The following is a 22,246-nucleotide window of genomic DNA, read 5'->3' as shown; positions in this document are numbered from 1 at the left end:
TTGTGCATTTCTTAAAAAGGCAAAGGTTTTAAATCAAATAAGAGTATCATAACTCTAAGCATCTCACGTAACAACTCAACTAACCTTGTGTTTGGCGCATCATAGCCGCAGTTGCTTTAGCGCTATTAAACCCCATTTAATAACCTAACAAATCTGAATACACTGCACAGAAATTTGTTGATATAAAGAGCTTATTTAGGGGTGTAATGATATTGAAAGTTTCAACACGTGCTGATTTTTTTGTTCAGGGAGTATGTTTGAGAAGATTGGCCAAAACATGGATACTAACCACATAGTATCTCATTGGCATCGCCATATCAAGTGCTATTCATGCTCATGATTCCCCTCTCCAAGGCACTTGAGCAGTTAGAATGGCGGCCGAGGTGAGGTGCTGAAATATTGTCTTTGCAGTGTACGGAAGTGGGGACGCCTTGTATGAACCTGGAAGTTGCACCTTAGGATATTGCTTCTACTTGACGTAATCAATATAATAAGAGAAAAAAATCTCACTTTCGTGCCCATTCATTCCTTCTATATGCAACACCTTTTGGCAGATTCAACTTCTAGCTCTTCAACAGCATGCTTTTACTGTTACCGTCTATTAGTTTCTGCTGTTATATATTTACCATCTGCAGAATTCTGCGTAAATTCTTGAACGACATATAGGAACAGTCTATAGGTGGCTTTTTGGTGCTGCTGGAGAGCTAATCCTAAAGCCCAGCCACTGTAAGGTGGTCACCTAAAACCAGTGTCTATGCCTGCAGTGGCTGCCTTTGACATAATTGTGGACTCGGTTTGCCACATGCAAAGCCATAAAGTTCTTACTGTCCAATTGTGCACTCTGGGATTTGTTCCAAATATCATCATGTTTCTGAGTTTGGAGTCCAGTAAAGGATTGCCAGTTTCAGACAACTGCAAAAAAAAAAAAAAAAACAATAAAAATTAGCTTAGCAGTTCTTGTGCAGCATGCATAGTTTAATGTCTACGACCCCTACTACTGAGCCAGGAGACCTGGGTTCCATCTGCTGTGGCAGCCTTTGATGGAGGTGCAATGCAAGATGTATGTGTGATATCAGTGCACGTCAGAGAAACCGAAGTGGTAAAAAATATGCAGAGCCCTCTAATACAACATCCCTCGGAGTCACTTCTGAACATCAAAGCCCATAAACAATCTGCCTTCTGCTACAGAAAAAAAAAAGCCTTTCATTAACCACATGAGGTGCGTCTCCAGAAAGGTACCTTCTAGCTAACTACAAAGGACATTCAAGATGAAACTGAAACAGTGCCTTGGACATTAAGCTGAAGGAGACAAAATTATTGGATATACAAGGGTGAGTCCATCTCGTAAACTGGCTGCATAAATGACATCGTTGGACGCGTTTAGAAGTGCACCCTTCGTCAAATCGTATATATAGCTTAACCTGATATATGCTCTATGAAAGGGCGCGCATTCAGTCGGTCAATATTTGATTTACTGGTTAGCAGACAAATATTTTGCATGCCCATCAATTGATCGTCACATAAGTATGGCATCACAAATCGGCTGATGTGGCACAGGAAAAAAAAGCTACATTGGTCCAACATCGACATAAGTGGCCAAGCTAGGTCGGGCTGGACTCATTAGTTACTGGCCATAGACTGGACGACCTAGTTGTGTAGGCTCTGGCGTCGACAAGCAGCCGGCCGACCTAGGACGTTGAACCAAGGTTGGGCCTAAGTCGAAGGCCGACCTGGCAGACAATGTCCACCCTAGCAATTCAAAATGTTGCATGAATAGTTTCCAATGTCATGTTGCCAACAAAACATGCACATTCTTCGTGAAAAAAAAAAAATGGTGACCTTCACAATATATATTTCAAAGCTGAAAGAAATAGCAGTTTTTTAAGACAACAGATTGCAAGGAGCAGATGTCTGGCAGTGAACGCAATTATCACATGGATTTCCATGACGACCAGGTCCATCATATATGTCAATTGTAAAAGAAACAATGCACCAAATAAACTACAATTTACACCACTACGCTGTGCACACATGCCTAACAGCAACTTCCAGCAAGGGTGTATATTCCCCACATGCACTCATTTCAGAGCCAGTGACCCTCCCAAGTTTAGACAAATTCTTTCAATAATTCTTAATTTTGCAATAGCAAAAATGAAATATAAAAGGTTGTGGTCATAAACTTTGCCGATTATCATTATTTAAAAACTTCGCTCCCGCGTCTTTTTGTGAATATTAAACAAAAATAATTGGTTCACAGGAAAGGACAGGAGCAGTATCTGTCATATACTTGTTCTGTGGGCACCTGAACTGCCCGAACCGCGCCCTAAGGGAAGGGGAAAGTGAAAGCAGAGGGAAAGTTACTGTAGTAGAGGGCAATCATATATATCATATATATAGAAAGATATGACCTGGATATTTTTAACGTGCATGCTGACATCGCACAGCACACGGACGCCTATCCGTTTCGCCTCCATCGGAACACAGCCGCCGGCGGTCGAGTTTGAACCCGGGTACTCCAGAACAGTAGTCAGACCACCGCAGCATGCAGATGTATTCGCCAGAAAACATACATGCATGGCCAACCTCGTGGGCAGTCAACCACGGCCCTACTTTAATTGGGCCATATGCTCGGCTACCGATCATTGGATGCCGACTTATTCCCAACCATTTGCTGATAGCTGGCTAAATCCTTTAGCCAACTATTAACCAGCGTAATTGCCAGCCAACCAGGGCCAATTGCCATTGGCGGCATTGGCTGGCCAATAATACCGGCTGGCCGAACTCTAACCACGACGGTCCGCCGTCGGCCCAACTGTTATAACCAGCGTAATTGACAGCCAACCATGGGCCTGCATTGGCTGGCTGAGAATACCGGCTGCCGAGCTCTGCCCAGTCGACTGTCGGCCAATTTCAGTTGGAAAATGCGCGTTCAGGTGCAGAACAATTGTTTCGACTGCTTTAGCAAATTGGTATGGATAATAGCTGTTGAACTGACATTGTTTTTGAAAGAAGTATTTGCAATTTGTTTCGCGAGTCGCGCTGCTGCTGGATATAGCATATAATTCTCATTGGCAAATAGTGATAAAAAAAATGTTGTATTATGGCTCCTACTACGCCTTCATGCTGGTCGTATCAAAAATTAATTAGAATGTACTTAACGTTTGCACATTGTTGCAGGTTGTCGCACCACAAGAGGAAACACAAGGAATTATATAATAGGGCGAAGTGCAGTGCCTTGCGCAATTAATCTGCGTCTCGAAGCTGCACTGCTGAATCATAGTTCAAATTTCGCGCAGATATGGCATTTAGTCGTCAGTATTTTTTATACAATCTGGTTTGGGGTACTTGCCTCATTCAATCAGGGGAGGTCAGATGTTTGAGTCGTGTAGCGGCGGCGAAAAAAAAAAAAAAAAAAAAAAAACGCCTTGGCTTTAGCAATGACACCGGTGGCGCCACCTTGTTTCGATGCGAGCTCAAATATATGTATGGCGATGCGTAAACAAAGTTGCTCAAATTTGGCGCAGTTTCGGACAAATTAAGATTTGCTCAATATTACTGATAAATCAGCACTCCAAACCTTCCGCAAAACAACTCAGCCCGCCTACTTTCCTACGCCGAATATCTAAGGACGTGTTGCTTTAAACAATACGAGATGGCGCTACAGGCATTGACATTTGTTTTGGTTCGCTGCCGCTTCAGACAATGTAAACATCCGACTTCTGATCGAATGATGGAAGTACCCCAAACAAAATTGGCATAATAAATAATGACGACTAGATGCCATTTCTGCGCGAAATTTGAGCTACAAGGATTCGAGGTTTAGCAGCTGGGATGAGAAGAATATATACTATCTCAGCTAAACGCTAAACCGCTATGGCGCACACAATATATGTAACTGCTCAACAGGCGTTATATATTGTATGCTTCTAACAAAATTTAGTTACTTCATTTGCACTTATTTCTTATCGTCATCCTCCTGCGTGTTTGTCTTCCTATCATTTGTGGACCCCAAACATCGCCAAAATTTCCACCCTACTAATTTGTTTGCTGAAAACAGCTCCTTTCAGGATCACTTGTTGCCCGCTACTCACGCATCGCGTGCGATGCGAAATTGGAAATAAGCAGATAGGTGATTTGAAGCCCCTATACCCGCTCATTTAGAAATTGCAGTCGCGCTTCCTCGTGGATATTGCTGTAGTTGCCGTAAAAGCTGCTGTGTTTCGCTGCTAAATGACTAATTCACGATGCTTAACAAAGTATGTATGCTTCGTAGGCGGCGCGTTTGGACGGCCTGAAAGCGACGCTAGCGCAACAGCAGAAAAAGCAGCAATGTAGTGCTGAAACAGGGAGCAAGGGGAACCGCAGCGGCGTGACGGGCGCGAAATTGCGGTTTCAGAGGTTTCAGTTTCGGTGCGCGAGCCGCAAGCCGTCCGTGTTCCGGCGAGTGCGTCGCCACCAGCGCGCGCGGGCGGGAAATAAAGCGCTAGGAATTGGCCGAGCCTTCGCGACGCGCGAGCGGGTCAGATCACTTCACGGGCGACGACAATTAGGTGGCGACCGCAGGCGACCCCCGATTAACACCGATTAAGACCACAGGGTTGAGTGGGTTCCTCGCGGCGATCGTTATCGCTTTCGTAGGGCGTGACGTCGCCGTGACGTGTGTAGTTGTCACTCCGTTTTTCAACATGGCGGAGGTGTTGGAAGTAAATAGAAATGGATTGGCCTCCTCTTTGTAGCCGAATCATCGATTCGGCGACGAAGGCATGACCCCGCATCGAGGAAGTAACTTTTCGCAATACAAAGGTAAATGCCTCTCTTACGTATCGACAGCGAAAAGTCTGTCGTCCGCGTTAGCCGTGCTGACTAATTGACCGTGTCCCGCGAGCGTTGTTCGCTAGGCCTAACATATTTTAAGGTGCACTGCGTTTTCGTATTTGCGTGAAATAGTGATGCACCAGCGCATCGGCGATGTGCATTTAACCCGACCGTGCACGACGCGTGCGAAGTGTCGTGCGATCGAAGCGCGCGAATGGCTCCGCACAAGCCGGCGCAGTTTCACGCGATCGTGATAGCAGTAGCAGCAATGGCTGGAAGTAATTAACGATAAGCTCGTAAAAATTCGCATCCTGGCGACACACTTGCGCACGTATACATTCAATACCTTGAGCATTTGAGGAGCCTTGCCCGGTTTTCATCTGGGGTAAGTGTGTTTGCTTTTATTGGTGTTTACGCCGCTGTGCAAACGTGCATTGCTTGCATGCTAGCGTCACGTCGAATGTTGCTGCTCACGGGCTAGGCTCGATCATTTCGGAATTCTCTGGCGAAACGCGAGAACTCTGGCCAGAACGGCTCTCACACATGCAGGGAACAAGCACCGTCTCGCTATGGGCGTTTGCGGCGAGCTTTTTGCACGAAGCCATGTCCGGGCAAAAGATCATTAGGCTGAGCTTCGACGCTCCAATGTGGGCGACCTGCAGCCTTGAGGCGATCGGTAATGCATCTCAGGAACAGTTTTATGGGCGCTACAAAATACCGCGCGCGAAAAAGCAGCATCTTTCGCACCTTCTTGCCAACTTGGCACGCGCGTGCGGTCGATGTTTTTATTGGCACGATTAGTATCTGCGTTCCGATTCGCCTGCGTGTTGTAATGTTGCAACGAATCGAAGTGGGCTTGTGGGGAGGGCTGGCGATTAAAACTCTGCGGGAGGTGAAATTCGTCAGTGCCGCTTCCTTCTGCTGGGTTTCGCCTGCACTCTGGGAGAGCATCGGATTGGCCGTGTGCATAGGTTTGTGCACTGATTGCAGTCAAAAGAAGATGAAAATCCTTGGCAGGGCTGAGAAAGAATGGGTTGAAGAATGAGTCGACCAGTAGCTAACGTTGTGGCGAGCCTTGACCTTTATTTTGCGGGCCGACGGGGGAGCAGCGTGCCAGTTTTACTGGACGTTGGAGGAAGTTGCGCCGAACATGCGTTGAGGAGGGTGGTGGGAGAAAAAAAAAAAAATAAAATACCGCCTTCGTGCTTTCACGTCGGCGAATACGACGGAGAGCAGTGGTAATATGGGCGACGAGTGGTTCGCGTTGGCACGCGTTTCCGCCTCGACGTCGTCTACGGGTTCAGCGTAGTTCAGCATCGCGCCGTTATTTGTATGTTACTACTATTCCACCGTCAGCACGTGGCGAGCGTTTTTGCGACCTCCGGCCGTCGCTACAACTCAGTGATTAGCTCGAAAATTGCTCTGCACTCCCCCCCCCCCCCCCTTTTTTTTTTTTTTCTTTGCATACGATGTGGAGCACGCGCGCGCGAGAACCGAGCAGGCGGTGTCGCAACAAGCCGCGCTTATCGGCGCTGAGCCGGCGTCAAAACGGTTGGTTGTTTGTTCTGAAACGCGCTGACTTCGTGAAGAAAAACGACGAGCCGCTAAAAGGGGAGCCGCCGCAGCAGCTCTTGCGCCGCCGACGTCGCCGATCGCGTTGAAGCGAGACGTTTCTCGCCACCTCCCTACACTCCGACCCTCCCCTCGCCCGCACATTTATTTTTTTTTTACCTTTGGCGCAGTCGTGTTCCGGATGTGTTTGACCTGTGCCGGTGACTGCTGCCGCGGCATTTCATTACCCAGAGCGTTCTTTTGCCACCTTATTTTCTTTTTCACAAAAAAAGCGAGTCTTGTTACTACCACCACTACGTGAAAGGAATGCCTTGCGAACCTCGCGCGCTTTTTTTATCTTTTATACGCCTGCTTCCTCGCAGCGCGTCTTCAAAAGACTGCATATATGTGGTAGAGAGCTGCGAGACGATGAGGAGGAACGAGTGAGCCAAAAATAACAAAAAGAACATTACAACGCTCGTCGAAATGGCCTTTTGTATTCACCTCGCCACTCGACTTGTCGGCCAAAGCTGGAGGGCTGCAGCACGCGCAGCTGTGTGTTCTTGCCCATTGTTATTGGCGCGCGCGCGCGCACGGTTCTAGCGGACACGGCGTTTTTTTTTATTTGCTCATGCGCTGTTTGTTTTTCCGTCCCTCGTCTTTTTTGCGCGGGGGCCCGTCGCAATCCTTATCTCTCGCGCCGCCGCGCTCACTCCTCTTGTCCGAGAGAGGCAGCGCTGCAACGCCTCCGCATGTGGGGCGAGCCCCCCGAGCGACCTCCTGTAAACGACCGACTGCGATCTTCTACTCATTTGTCTTCCCTTCTTGTCGCCCGCCTCAGTGGCTTGAATGACGCCAGAGAGGCGGAGGCAGCAATATTTTGTGTGTGAGCAAGGACTTGCTGAGATTAAAAAAAGTATCTTCGATACCGATACAAAATGCAGAACCGAAATTGGTTTTCGATACAGATACCCGATATTGTATCGTCGATACTTTGATACACGACTTAAATACTGAATATAATGAAAGTAGTATTATGAGTAGCAATTTTTACATCACTAAAATCGTAATATAATAAAATTGATAATATGATTAGCGAAATTAGCAAATATTACTGTGCTTTCTGGCACGCTAAATGCATTTCTATAGAGCACATTTACTTCTTGAAACGAGTCCGGCAGCACATATTTATTGAAGCTCCGCTGTCTGGAGAGCTGGCCTTGTTAGAAGTTCGTATTGGATGCAAGCCATGATTACAATGAAGCGATTGCTGCTGCCACAAGTAGCCTAGCAAAAACATTTCTCTAAAATTATGTTTATCATACAAACAGAACTGTCAGCAATTAATTGGCTACAAAGAAAAATCTGAAACTTTCTTTTCATTTCATACTATACGCTACTTACTTGGTGGCTGCTATGTTTTCTTTGTGCAACCTGCGTGCGCTTGGGAAACTGAGCAGTTATTTTGAAATAGTAAGTGCGATAACAGACTTTTGAAGGTGTGCATGCCGTGTTTTTGAAAACTAGAAGGAAAACAACAAAAATGAAATGGCTGAACGTTTTCATTTGTTCCAAAAATGCCCTGTGATGTGGGCATATTCTAAGCAAGGCAAATGAGAAAAGCATCTCTACTTAAGGACAGAGCATGCTGCAGTGTTGTATATGTGAAGGTGCCTTTTGTTAATGGATAAGATTAAAGCGTAGCCGCATGAACTCGTGGATCTTGGAGAAGTTAAGAAACTCGAGTTTCACTAACGTTGCCTGGGAACTACGGATGGTCATAGAACTGTTCTTTTTGTTAGAAATGAGTAATGATGCCAATTTGCATATTTCAAAACAAAATTGTGATAATTTTTGTAACAAATTACAACAATTGCATTTGGCACACTGAATATGTCAGGTGCCTCAGAGATGGAAAAAGAGGGCGGATGGAAAAAGGGTGGAAGAGCAGCTAGGGATACAGCAGTGTTTGTGGTCCCTACCACGTGTTCGCCTTCCTTGCTTTTTCGTTGTCGTGTTTGTTTCTTTTCAGTGTGTTTGTTAACAGCTTCGTGGCTTAACGGCTTCGTGCGCAATCGATGCTAACAAGTGAACAGCCTCGTGAGCACCGCTCCTTCAGTCTTAGTGAAAAGAAATCTAAATAGATCGGTGAGGCGAAGGAGACGGGGCATTTGGAGGGGACTACGAGAATGAGGGAACTATAGCTACCGCCTCAGCAGGCGGCGTCACCCCAAAGTCTGACTGCCAGTGGCTTTAATATTTCGAGGTTTTTTTTTTTTTAGTGTCGAGTACCGCTGAAATACACGATACCGATACCCCAATATTTTCACTTTTAGCACGCGAAACCTAATAACGATGCACAATATGTGTCGAAATATGGTATCGAAGATGCATGTATCGATACTGCCCATGACTGGTGTGAGCTTACTTCACAGTGGTGTACAGGACGTTAAGCATGGATAATTGGATAGTAGCCCTAATAGTAGCCCTGTGTATACTTCCCTTCACAAGGCCACGCTTGTGGCATCATAGCCGCTGTTTGGCTGTTAAAACCCAAGTAACATATAAGAAAAGATTACGCTGTAAAATTACCTGACCAGTGCACCCTGATTTTATGTAGTGATCTGTGCACTATTTCATGGGAAACAAAGCATGCTAGACAAAGTTATGCCATTGGGTATGCTTGTAACACAACAGAAAAAAAAAAAACGAGGGAAAACAAACGAACAGGTTCGTCTGTGCATTTGAACAGGCCCTGTAACATGTCTTGAAACAAGGCCAGTTATGCCTTGCCTGAATGCTGCCTGAAGTTGTCATGCAGATGCAAAGACTACAGAAATTGGTGCGCGCAAACAGGAGTTACTTCATTTGAAAATTCCTAAATGAAAGCCTCTTGCAAGGCGTCCAGGTGTTAACTTCTCTTTTCCAGTGAAGTTAATTTTGCAGTCTGTTGGCGCAGGCTGTCTGTGCACATAACGAAAGGTTATGTGCTGTGGTTGCGTGTTTATTGCAGTCTGTTTTTGCATGAGCTAATGCATCATTTTTATGGTCACAACTATCATGGAGGCTCTCCCCAATTTTATCACATTTGTGCAATTTTGTTGATTTGCCTCACTTGGAACATGGTGATTCTACGAAGGAGAGACTCTGTGCTCATTATTTCTTTTAAAAGGTCAGAGGATATGCAGAGGGCGATCGAGGCTGCAGGTGGTTGTATTTGTTCTCTACATAGTGATAAAACCAGCTAGGGCAGGTGGTGTTTAACGTGTGCAAGTGGGCCGTAATGGCATCGCATTTCATTAAAGCTGCCATTGCTTGTAAACGGCAGTTGATATATTGGTATGTACTAGGCAGATTGCACGTGCGATCTGTATTGCCAAAAAATATGTATAAAAACATCTTGGCAAGCCTCTATGGTAGAGTGGTAAACAATGCCTGCACCTTTTTTATTTGTTGCTTGTTTCACTTTTTTTTTTATTCTAAGGCACATATGCATCAGGCATGTATCAGCTGCTGATAACTGCTGTTGAGTTGTGACACCATCTTTTCTAGGACATTGGCTTGTTAGGCCAATTCAAATATCAGGTAACCTAAAATCTTAATGTTAGGATGATGCTAACATTTTTTACCATATATCATTTCATGCAACCATTCCTCACTTTGTTTTGGGTTTCTTTACTTTAAAGCCACACACTTTTCGTGTGTGGCTTTAACTTCTGACACTATCTCAGTCTTGCCATTTATATACACTTGTAGTTCATATGAAAAGAAGTTTGCAGGGAATTTATTTCTTGCATCTTTGCTGGTACACTGCATTGCAACATTCCACAATGAATGGTGATAGCACTGACTGACTGCTTTTGTCCTGGCATATAAGAGGAGAAATGTCACAAATTTCGAAAGGAATGCTGCTGTGAAAAAATATTACACATGATTTTGAGCACCAGGAAATATTCTTTAGTGCTTTCTGTACCATGCTCATCCTAAACTGTTCACAAAATGTGTGCGCAGTTCCCATTGGCAGGCATGTTCCTTTCTTGTATCACCTTCATTTAGATTCCAAGTTATCACTTTCCCAATTTACTGTGTTTTGTCTTTCCATTCTCTTAACCCAAAGAAAAAAAAAAAATTTTTTTCTTGTGTTGGATTTTTTAGCTTGATTATGAGGCGTAACTGGTAGCCCTTATGGATTCTTTTGTAAGCGTCCTAGCATAATGGGTGGGAGCCTTTGTGGTGTTTATGCCAGCTTTGCATTTTTGACAGGAATTGTGCTCCACAGTTCAGGCCAATGCTTAGATGATGATGGTGGCCCACCCTTTATTGCGGGTTGCCGGTTTCCGCTGCACCAGTATTTCTGACTACTACTCTCTCGTAGGAGAATATCATGTGGCGATTCGTGTGCAGTAATGTCCTACGACACATCATTACAGAGGATAAAAGATGAACCCAAAAATTAGGTATCTATACTCCTTTAAGCTCTAGCAGAGTAACAGCGCCACACCTGAGAAGTAAATCTTGCAGTGAACTGATTGAAGCAGCAGAACAAGTGTCACCAAGACTGGTGGGTTTGCTGCTTTCTGTTTGTTTGGTGCTGCGGTTTCAGGCAGCGGTGTGGGAAGTCTGGCTGCGCGAGCACCGTGGTACACTTGGGGACGTGGGGCAGCGAGGATGTGGCGCAGGGCACTGGAACACGCGGTGGCCGTATTCAAGGCAGCGGGTGCATTGTGGTGTCTTGGGATAGTGGGGGGAGCATCTATAGGCCACGCATCTGAAGTAGAGCGTATGTGAGACGTGGGAGCTTGCAAAGGTGACCAGTACGGTCTCTGTAGAGCCCCTCATTCGGGCGATTGAACAATGAAATTTTCCCCTGGCACCTAATTTTGAAACAGTAAATCATATATGCTCATTTGAAAATGAGTAATGTTTTAAATGATGTGTGTGTACAAATGTCCTTCACTTCACTGTTGCATTGCATCGCACCTCGTGTCCCACAAGAGCGAGAATGTCGCTGAGCGCGATTGTTAGAGCACATGGCTCCAGGTATAAGAGGACCTTGTGAGTTACAAGTGTGCTACAAGTGTGCCTGGAGCATCAAGTAAACACTGGCAGTTGGGTTGGCTGAGTGGCACTCCTTGGAAATGTCAAGCATGCAACATCACTCAGGCATAAAGATAAGGTATCTGTTCAGAGTAGGTTGAAGAGTAGATTTGTAAACCTTCCTGACAGCCTTGTACCATTATGGAAGGATAAAAAAAAAAGCAAAACAACTTTAGTATGGGCTCTCAAAGCTGTTCATGTAAAGTTGTTCCTCACAGAGTCGCCTCATTTTGGGGTGTGGTAAATGGGTCTGCTGCATGCATGTGTGTGTGTCGTTTGCCACCCTCCTTCTGCGGTGACAATTTTACAATGCCAAGTGAAGGTTCACATTTTGAATATCTTGCCCCCCCCCCCCTCTTAAAATGTGTACTGTAGGGAAAGCCACAAAGCTGCCTTCTTGAAACCTAACTGCCACTGCTCTCTGCAAGCAATATTTTGTTCTGTTGGTTGGCACTGTTAGGAATGAAAAAGTCTCCATTCTTTCATCAAAGAGTATTGCAGGCTATTTCATATGAAGAGCAGCTTTTTCTTTAAATATTATTTGGCGGAGACAAACATACCAGACCTCTTGAGAATGAATCATAAAAGTGCAAAACGATAGTGAATATAATGCATAAAGGGAAATTGGCTTTGTAATAGGAGCTGTGAATTTTGTGTATTTTCTTTTCTGTTACATGCAGCTGTCGCATAATGATCCGTTAATCAGAAGTTTAGTATGCATACAGTTGTTCACCATGCTGATTCAGTTTAATGTGAATAAGTGTTTGATACCAGCTTTTATTGCAAAATGAGTGCCTTGCTACTATTTAGTCCCCAATAATAATAGTAAAAAAAAAAGATGTCAGCTGCAAAAATACCTGAAGGATGAACAAAGAATACACCCACGACAGCAGGTGGCCAGGGGAATGGTAATTCAGCTTGACAGAAAAGCTGAGCAAGCATTCTCGTCACTTGTGCCATTTTTCATGCTGTGGGAGCCTTTATCAGGATGTTTAAACAAGAGCTGCTCGCAGTGGGGCTTTGTGTTGGCAGAGTGGGACAAAGAGCATGTTGCTTCTCCTGTTGCGAGCTGTCTGAAATGCATGCGAGGGACATATGATGCCAAGGGCTCCATTAGTGTAAACGGTGGTTGGCTAAAAGTCATGCCCTGCCTTGGCTTCTCGTTCATGCTGAGCAGGTGTTGCATTGTGACGTGGCATTAAAAGAGCCATTTCGAAAACACGTGTAGAAGGGAACAGCTAGTTGCGAGCACTTCTGTATGTGTGCAGACTTAGGTTTGTTTGAACATACAGGAGGCCACAAAAGTTTTTGGGCTGCAGATTGAGAAAAAAAGCCTATAACTGCTCGGCAGTCTAAGCATGGAGGGGTCTCATTGCACCTCTAGGTCACGGAATTTCAGGTTGTTTCTGGACGTTGGTGGTCAGAAATAATTTATGGGCTCCATTGCTTGCATGGACCTTTGTCACAGCATTTCGATTTCATCCTTTTCTTAATTTCTTAAATTTGGCAGAAAGATTGGGCCTTTGTGGCAATTTTTACTTCTGGAAGAGATTAAACCACGAGAACTTATTTTTCAAAGTATATAGAACGCTGCATTTTCATGAACTGGTAATAGAAGGTAGGTTTCGGATCAAGGAAGTGCTCATTTTTTATTTGCTCTTTGCAGCTTGCTTATATTAAATTTTGTCTCCAATGCATCTCCAGGCATTTACATCTGTAGCTGCAAAGACGCTTGTGTGCACTACAGTGTTAAAGGAGCATTTGTATGATCGTGCTTAGTGCAGTATCCCCTCAAAGAAATTTTGGTGAATGCATATGCAAGGAGCTGGCATGAATGACAAGATGGCGAAATGATGTTTGCAGTGACTAGCAGTCATCTGAGGAAGCCTTTCTGAAGTAGGGTTGTGATGGCTGATTATTGTGTGGTCGGTTCAGTTTCCAAAGCGACTTGGTTTCAACCCTCCTTTTGTGTGTTTAGCGGGACTTAAGAAACTGGAATATTTACACCAATAGCTGGAGGTAACATTTCGTATACAATTGCTCACATTGTAGTAAGGCACACATTTGGGAGCTCTGCTGAAGCGGTAAGGTGTACGCACGTCGAAAGGCCGCTTAAGCCACACATCAGTGTCTGCCCGTGTGCCACACATAGTGTGGGATGAATCGGCCATTGTCTTGCAGTGCATGCATGACGCGCATCGATGCTAGTATCTGTGCTGCTGGCAGTTACTGTTGCATTGTGATGCTCTATGCCCATCAATCATGAAGCACCGGAGAATTGTGGCAGCGGGAGGAAGGAGAGGGAGTGTGTGTGTGTGCCGAGCAGTCCTCATCGTGCTGCAACAGCTGTTTGACAGGGTGCTAGCTGTAAGCAGCCCTGAACAGATTGCAACTTGGTTGCGCCTGTTCATGTTTTTGTGGCTGGGCTGACCTGCCCAAACTACTCTGCCCGAGGCAAGGTTGGTGAGTTGGTAGTGGCGTTACTGTCGTAAGGTTCACGAAAGGGAAGGGAGGTAATTCACAACAGTTTGGTTGTCGGTTGAATGGTGTCAGTTAAAAGCACTATAGAGGCATCATAAATGTGAAAATATTTTGTAATTGAAGGACAAGACAAGCTCTTCAAAATAATAGTAGTAGTAACTCACTCTGTTTTGGGGAAACAGACATGATGTATGCAAAATGCCATGTTGGCAGTTCTGCCTGTTCAAGTTACTGTGCACTCCATTCCTGATGCACATGTGCATCTCATTTCTCATTCGATGAAACCATAATCATTGTGAAAGGCAGATGCTTGCATGAATATAGCATGTGCAGTTTTGAGTGCTTGGCATAATGTGAGCTTGCTGTCCAAAATTGATTACTCTATTTGTGTATTCTGCAGTGTTCACATATACCACTTGTTTTCTGCATTGTAGATGAGCTTATAGAAGCCCTACAAAACAAAAAGCATAGATTTCGTGGTCTTTGTGGATATTGCCACCCATTTAGTAGGTTAGGTCCATGGCTTGTATATGAATACTGGCTGTGGTGGCCATGTTTCGGGGGAGCCAAAATACAATATGCCCCTGTGCTATGAAATGTTGGGGCACATTAAAAGAAATCCAGGCGTTTAGAATTCATTCACAGCTCTCCTCTGCAGTGCCTGCTCTTTTTTTTCCTCCCTCCCTCCCTCATAGACCATGGTGTGAGCTGTTCCGTATGCTCTGCAGGGCGGGGGGTGTCCAGCAGCAGTGGTGGGTGGTGGCAGTCGTGGGGTGGCTGATCCCCCCCGTCGGAAGGAGGCAGCGTGGCGGGGGAAGGCCCCGAGCGGCCAGCCGGGGGCGAGATCCGGGTGGGGCCCGGGCACCAGGCACGGCTGCCCGAACTGCGGCCCGCCCACGAGCCCCCCGGCATGCCCCGCGAGGAGCTGCGCTGGACGCCCGGAGTGCCCGACTGCGACCTCATGATGTACCTGAGGGCTGCCAGGTTGGCCTCTTTGCTCTTTCTTGCTTCACCTCCTCCTCTGCATTCGATGTAGACAGCGGTACCACCACTTGCAGCCCTCTGGGACTCCTGTTTTCTCTATACTTGTGGTGGCTACCCTGTAGTGCATAGCTGGACTTCCGGCAAAGGAAGTTCAAACCATCCCGGATGGTTCGATGATCCTCCTCGAAGGTGTAAACATCACAATGAAGTATTTGTTAGACTTCGGCCCTCGGCAGAAAAGATTGCACTCTATCTACGTAATAGATCAGATCAGTGGCGTAGTCAAAAAAGAGGGCAGGGCATGATGCCCTCTCACTCTCCCATCGTGACAACCCAGTAATCTTATGTTGACATAGTTCTTGTAAGGTAATTCTCAATTTGGGTTTTTCTGTATGCCATCTATCACATTTAGCTCATTAATATTTAAATGGCAGTAGCAGTTTTTTTTTATATAATCATAGCTTTAAGTATAACCATTTACATGTTGAGCACTGGTAAAACTGTTCATGCCAAAAAAAATGCCGAGATGGAAGTTTGTAATTGAATTTTGACTGCATAGGATTGCCACTATAAATCACCAAAAATAAAGTGAATTAGTCATCAGGAAATAATATCGGCCATAAATAAGAATGAAACTTGCATTCTTCAACAAACGCGAAAAGAAGTCTGCCAAATTAAAAAGAAAAATATGGAAACTGGAGCATCCAACTCTTAGCCTTAGTCACTGAGCCGCCAAAGGGGGTGTTTTGGACACACATTCTAACTTGCTGCTTCTAGGGCTTAGACAACCGCTGGCTATATTTTTCGGTATTTATACTGCACACCACTTTTCTATGATGTAATTGTTGGTGATGATTTCAGGAGCATGGCGGCATTTGCGGGCATGTGTGATGGGGGCTCGGCGGAAGATGGATGCCTGGCAGCCTCGCGGGATGACACGACCATCAACGCGTTGGACCTGCTGCACGACAGCCAGTACGACACGGGCCGGGCCCTGCAGGCCCTGGTCAAGAACCCAGTTCCCCGGGGCCTCGATAAGAAGTGGACCGACGAGGACCAGGCAAGGGCACCATGATGGGATGTCATTCGATGTCGCTGGGATTACTAGAGGATCACAGCTGTTACGAGAGAGAGTTTTGTTGTGTGCCTTGCATTGCTTCCTTCTGCTGGATAATTCGAGAGTCTCCCGAGTTTTGATCCGATGCTGTTTTTAGTAGGGGTGTGCAAATAACCATACATATTGAGTGACAAGTTCTCAAATAATTTGATTTGTGAATAGGATACCTTGTATAATACCTATTATTTGGATGACCGAATATTCTTTATATTTTGCGAGAGGCTTGGCACTGGTGCAGGGAAGAAAAGGTACAGTAAAGTCCTGTTAATTAGCAAATTTGTATAATTCAAACATGGGAACGCAATAGGGGCTGACGCCATGTAAATCTGTGACATTGGAAGCTGGCTAATTTGGATGGGGGGTCGCATCGAGACTTGCCAGTGATCGTCCAAATGACACCATCATGCCACTGTCATTAGGTGCATGCATTGACTAGTCATGCAGTTTCAGATTTTGCTTTGGACGTCACTGGTCTTTCAGTTCTATTGGTGTCGTGGTGTCGCGCCGTTCTAACGCCTACGCACATTCCCCTCTCTTATATCTGCGTGCTTCCTCTGCACATTAAGTATGCTCCTCAACCCGTGGCGGGGCTGCTTGCGAAGAGGCACCGCAGCTACTGTGTCGCACTGCGAAAGGGTCATGTAGGCACTGGCAGTGGTGGTCGACATTCTCAGTAGTGTGTGGAAAGCAAAGCACATGACGAAATCAAGTAAATAGTATTGTCATTGTCACTTAGTTTTCATCTCAGATCTCGGCAACTAGTGACGTTCGGTAATTCGAACTGGTCCCTTGAAGGCGCTGCATTCTTTCGGCTCTGCTGAACGAAATTCAGTGTGCGAACTACTGGATGTTTGATTCGATACTTGTTTTTTGTTTTTTTGATTCAACTTGATATTTGATTCGAGAGTCACTGTTCGGTATTCACATATCCCTACTTTCTACTGTGAAGGCAGTACCAGTGTCATGTGTAATGTGTTGCTGACTATAGCCTTGGAGAGTAAAGCTCCTGCCTTCCGGAAAAACCAGCCACCTCCCCATCCTACCTCCACCCACCTCTACCCTCCACCCAGCGTCTGCCCACCTACCTTCACCCACTAGGGGTCTACGAAAAAAACAATGTGTGGTCGCAAGTAGAGGTAGTGAGAGAAAAAAGGTACCATCATTGGTCACAAGTCTTGCTTGAGTGCTGATGCTTTGTACATTCTTGGTCCGAGTTGGCAGTTCAAGGTCTATCTCTTTTGGTGGAGGTGGGTGGGTGATGGCACAGAATGGTAATAAATGGGTAGGCAACATTCCTAGTTACCCTAGTTCAGGGGTTCTCAATATCTTTAGGGCAAAAGGATTACTTCATGGGGCAAATAAAAAAGAAAAGGGAGCTATTTGTGAAGCCTCGGCCTTTAAACGCCTGCATATTTGGCAAGCATTGCGCCTTATGCTTTGCCATTGAGATGGGAGGGTGACATTAGGATGCAGCTTTCGCGCGACCCTAGGATCCTCAGATAGACGTGCTGCCTCGGGCCACGCAGGCTTATTTTTACGGCTTGACATAAGTGGGGCATCATATCTGCAGCGGGCGGTCTCTGTAATCTAGTGGCGTACTACTGCACCCTAATTAGTACATGTGGGATAATAGAGGCACAGATTGCAAGGTTAGTAGCGAGTGCATGTAAGTGAGCAGGGATCTGTAAAAGGAGTTGGCAAAAGGGGTGCTGTTAACACTGTCATGCCATACCCTTGCGAGAGGAGTTAGAGTGCCCCCAAATTAAAGTGGTGTGAAAAAACAGTGGTAAATACGACTACATCTGCCAAATCCACCAAGAAACTGTGCCAAACTAGAGCCTTTATGTGTTGTGCTAGGTTTAACCACTTTAAACTTTGCCGCTTTTTGCCTCAACTCTACCCCGACAGCTACCAATATGTACAAACAAACCTTCACTTTCCATAGGCAGAGGTTCCAGCAGCCTGTGCCCTTCTTTAGGCCTGGTCATCTAGGTTCAAGACAGTCAGCAAATATTTTTACCGAGCAAGAGTTGAGTTTGAAATAAGAGGGATTGGCCCTAGTGTTGTGGTATTCTCTATTCGTGGAGTCTAAGGATGAATAGGTGTTGCAGTAGTAGTATGTGTAGGTATATTATGTCCGGTGCTGCTTAAATAGGAGGTTAAGGTGTGGAAATGTGTGAGTTTTGGACTTGTTACTGGGCCACAGCCTAGTCTCGTGGTAAGAATTTGTGAAAGGTGGCAGTTGAGTCTTGGGAGACAGCAGTACTGTTAAATATGTCAGTGTTGTTCGGTACAGAGTTAGGTTGAACAGCAGGTCTTCCCACCATCCCTCTCAACTTGCTCTCGCATTGGCCTAGGTCTCACAGGGTGTGGAACCCTGGATTGAAGTAAAAGCATAACTGTAATCAGTGAGAGTGAAATCCAACTGCTTTTGCAGAATTGTCGCATCAGATGGTGGGGTCGTCCCGTGAATTTTTTTTTTTTTTTTTTGACACGTTGGTCCATTTGCCGTTGTTTTCTGCAGAAACGCTTTGTCAAGGGCCTGAGGCAATATGGCAAAAACTTCTTCAAGATACGCAAGGAGCTCCTTTCGCACAAGGAGACGGTCAGTGCCACTTTATTATTTATTAATTTCTTGTTCGAAATGAGCAGCTACCTTTTCCATGTCATCGATTACAAGTGGTCCCTGCTTTTGGCCGCGGTACTCGAGTTATTCAATAGCCTTTTGTCAAATGCTGCACAAATAGGCTGTGTGTACTGTTCTGCTAATGGCTTCCCATACTCACTTCTTGAAAAGCAGAAGCACTTCTCGGTGTCTTCATTGCCCACCACACAGGCTGACTTGGTGGAGTTCTACTACCTGTGGAAGAAGACCCCAGGCGCGGCGACTTCCCGGCCTCACCGGAGACACCGCCGGCAGAACGTGCTTCGGCGAAGCAGACCATCATCCCGACTGACCAAAGTGGCGCAGAATGAATTCGGTGCGTCTAAAACACTGAAAGAAAGCACGCTGGAATTTATGCGATCCCCAACCAAACTTTGCATGTTCTTTTTTTTTTTTATCTGTTTTTGTCAACCTTCACCATACCTTGTGATTTTTTTTTTTTATTGCCACAAAGATGGAGTAATCAGCACAGCCCTCCTTTCCAAGAGGAGGAAAGAATGTTTTGAGCCATTGTTATCAGGGGAAAAAAGAAAAAGGGACTCTAAAGGGATTATGAAAAGCCTAAAATAAGGTTAAATGAAGTGGATGAGAAATAGGCATTTCCTCACTAGTCACTCCATCACAGGAATTTTTCAACTAGCTTCATTAACACCGGAGATATTGGCGATTAACATGGTACTCTTCCTGTCTCTCCTCAACTCGATGCTCCGAGACACCAGAAAAAGAAGAAAAAAAAAAAAAAAGATAAAGGAAACTTCGGACGACACCTCGCCCATGAGTGTGTCATTGGCTGACGTTCGGTTTGCATACTTGCAGCTATTGGATCTTTTCCCTCCCACGCATTCACTAGTCATTGCCTTTTTCTACCTTCTCGTCTGCATTGTCACACAGCAACCAGCTGTTGCAGTAAAAGAACTGACGTAATCATTGGCAGAGCAAGTTGCATTTGAAACTATATCATAATTTTTTGCAACGCAGCGTTTAAGATGCCATCTGAAGGTGCGGCAATATGGGCGCAACCGGTATGGTCCAACAGCTGCACTGCCTCTCCTAGCGAACCTCCCTCAAACCTTATGTGCCAACAGCCTCTCTACAGGGGCCACCAGAGAAGCATGCTAGGATTTGTTGTTCTGCAAATAATAACCCCTGGGATAAAATAACGTCAATAATGAATCCCTGTCGAGGATTGCTGACCCATACCAAGTTGCTGGTAGAAGTGGTAGCTGTAATACAAGCAAGTTTCTACCCACAACCAGTCACATAGCAGGCTCACTTGGTCAGCCTGTATGCTAGCTCCGCTGCTGCTGAGTCGCAGAACTCAATAATATCTTTATTTTAGTGTGAAGTAATAGAGTTCATAGTAAGGCAGTGCTATTCATAGACTTGCCTGCTGTTACGCCGGCCAGTTCCAAAGTGCCGTCTGCCTTGACTTTGATGCAAAACAAACTAGGTCTAGTGATGACCAGGGAGTAATGCACGGGCAGAGTGTCGTTGGCCACAGCGCGCTAGCAGGTGGCACTGCTATGTGCTATGAGCATTGCAAACTTTTGTACTTTCGTTATGTGGCTCAGTGCAGACCTTTCATTTCTTTTTCTTTTTTTTGTATTACATTCCATTTAATTAACACGCTGTGGCTACACAATCAATCAATGCTGCAAGGACGGGGCGGGACTACACTGCTGCTGCGCTTTTGATCGAAATTTGAAGGTTGTACAAAAGCGGCTTCGGACAGCGCTATAGACGCCACCTACTTTATGCATTGTTTTTCAACCGTGATTGTTGTGGCCGTTGTGGTTGCAGCGAATAGCATCCTCTAGTGTCCTGTCATGAAATTGCCTTACTCTTGGCATATGCATTAAAGAGAAGAGTTCTAAAAATCACCACTACACACCACTAAACCTTCTTGCGAGTTATCAAAAACAATTCTCTAAATTTAATATTAAATCACTGGCTCCGTTTCAAGGAATTATGCTTTGGGCAAGCGTTCAAAAGCATTCATTCTACACATTGAATATGTTTATCGGTGGCCTTTGCAGCCATTTCTTGGTCCCAGCTTGGGACTGTGGAGTTGGCTGGTTGCCAGGGTGAGTTCATTTGCATCATATGTTAGGTTATTTTGCACTATGGTACAGTCGATCCTGGATATATTGAACTATTGCTTATATCGAACTCTCAAAATTTCCCCTTAAAAATTCCCTACAAAAGGTTTGTAGCAGCTGTCGTGTAGCCTGCTTTGCTGCTGGAGGTTACTCAGAAATCAGCTAGAGCCTAATTTTAATTTAGTTATAGAGAGAGTTAGAGTGAGTTATTGTGTTTACAGTGTAGCGGTAACAAATTCAGACCTTCTACGATTGGCGGTGCCCAAAGCACTGCTTGCTTCAACCTTGATCTGAGCACCAACTCCTGCGGCACTAGTTTAGCATTACGCGAGGCGTGAGCAATGTGAGCTACAATGTGTGTCTACCAGATATTTGCTGCTTGTCCGCAGACTGGCAGGTGAAGGTGCACAAAGTTTCCCTGTTCAACACGCAATGTATGTGGATAGATTGGCGCTGGGATCTCTCTTGTGTTGTTGCAGCGGACGCGAGTTCAGCGAGCGAAGAAGAGGAGTCTGCTGATGATTCTGATTCCCGGGAAGTGCCCGCCTACATGTGCCACAGTTGCCTTGCGACCAGTGAGTGCAGATACTCTTCTTTGCAAGCCCTTCACAAGTTAGTGCCATTCTGATTTGTTGCAGGCCACAGAAGTGCATGCTGCAAGCATTGCCACTTCAGTGTCTCGAGTTGTTTTATAGGGCATGTCATGCCAACCTTCCCACTGACGAGCTTTTTTAATGCCCTTGTTGGGACCGAGGCCTCACTTTGTGAAATCTGCATTGTTTTTTTTTTTTTTTTTGTCGCCTTTTAAAGTACCAGCTGACTTGCCCCTCTGTTTGTTTGTCGTCAGGCTCGAAGGAGTGGTTCCAGACGGGGAAGGAAGGCTCTGTGCTTTGCTGGGACTGCTGCCAACAGAAGAAGGGCACCGAGGCAGTGCGACCCCTCGCAGCCAGTGAGGGAGACGGGGCCCCGCCGTTCCTCTTTAAGCCTGTCGAAGGGGATGCGCTCAATGGAAAGCATGTCATGCGCACTCGACGAAACAAGGAGGTTTGCTCCCTTTTCTTCCTCACGTGCTTGGTGATCTTGGATTGGTGTCAAGTATCTCTTGCCCAGTGAGGCTTGGTGATGAGACCGGACGGTCCCATGTATGCTTATTCAGCTTCTTCAGTGATAGGCTTTTGATTTATGATAGGTTGATTGGTCCTCAAGGTATATTAATTAGCATCCTTTCATAGCCAGGAACAATGGAAAAAAAGAAAACACTATAAATGATCACAAATGACACATGATTACGTGCTAGAAAGAAAAAGAAATGCAATGTTGAAAACGGTTTTGTATATTTTTATAAGTGATTTTAAAAGACATTTAAACTCAAGGTACAGCCTTTATCAAAAGTTTACTGCCCAGGGTGTCTACTTCAGAGCGATACTATGCGGCTCG

General features: G+C 45.4%; 1 protein-coding gene across 6 annotated transcripts in view; it reads left to right on the top strand.

The window, feature by feature from the left end:
- Positions 1 to 4,587: 4,587 nt before the first annotated feature.
- Positions 4,588 to 22,246, top strand: part of Gug (arginine-glutamic acid dipeptide repeats grunge) — a 72,964-nt gene continuing 55,305 nt past the window's right edge. For 3 of the 6 annotated variants that reach the window (XR_014706116.1, XM_084598265.1, XM_084598261.1), the window contains exons 1-7: positions 4,589 to 4,803; positions 14,673 to 14,928; positions 15,790 to 15,988; positions 18,570 to 18,650; positions 18,882 to 19,026; positions 21,289 to 21,384; positions 21,657 to 21,853. Coding sequence is in view for 5 of the 6 variants with exons in the window: in XM_084598265.1 (XP_084454391.1) it covers positions 14,855 to 14,928; positions 15,790 to 15,988; positions 18,570 to 18,650; positions 18,882 to 19,026; positions 21,289 to 21,384; positions 21,657 to 21,853 (792 nt within the window). In the remaining variant the exon portion in view is untranslated. Of the gene's footprint in view, positions 4,804 to 14,639; positions 14,929 to 15,789; positions 15,989 to 18,569; positions 18,651 to 18,881; positions 19,027 to 21,288; positions 21,385 to 21,656; positions 21,854 to 22,246 lie in introns of all 6 variants that reach the window. The other 3 variants (XM_084598263.1, XM_084598264.1, XM_084598262.1) reach the window with 2 other exon arrangements.

Source organism: Amblyomma maculatum, chromosome 3 (genome assembly GCF_055883805.1).
Source record: "Amblyomma maculatum isolate TAMU_Amacu chromosome 3, ASM5588380v1, whole genome shotgun sequence".
NCBI classification, from domain to species: Eukaryota; Metazoa; Arthropoda; class Arachnida; order Ixodida; family Ixodidae; genus Amblyomma; species Amblyomma maculatum.
This window is presented reverse-complemented; position numbering and strand designations above follow the sequence as displayed.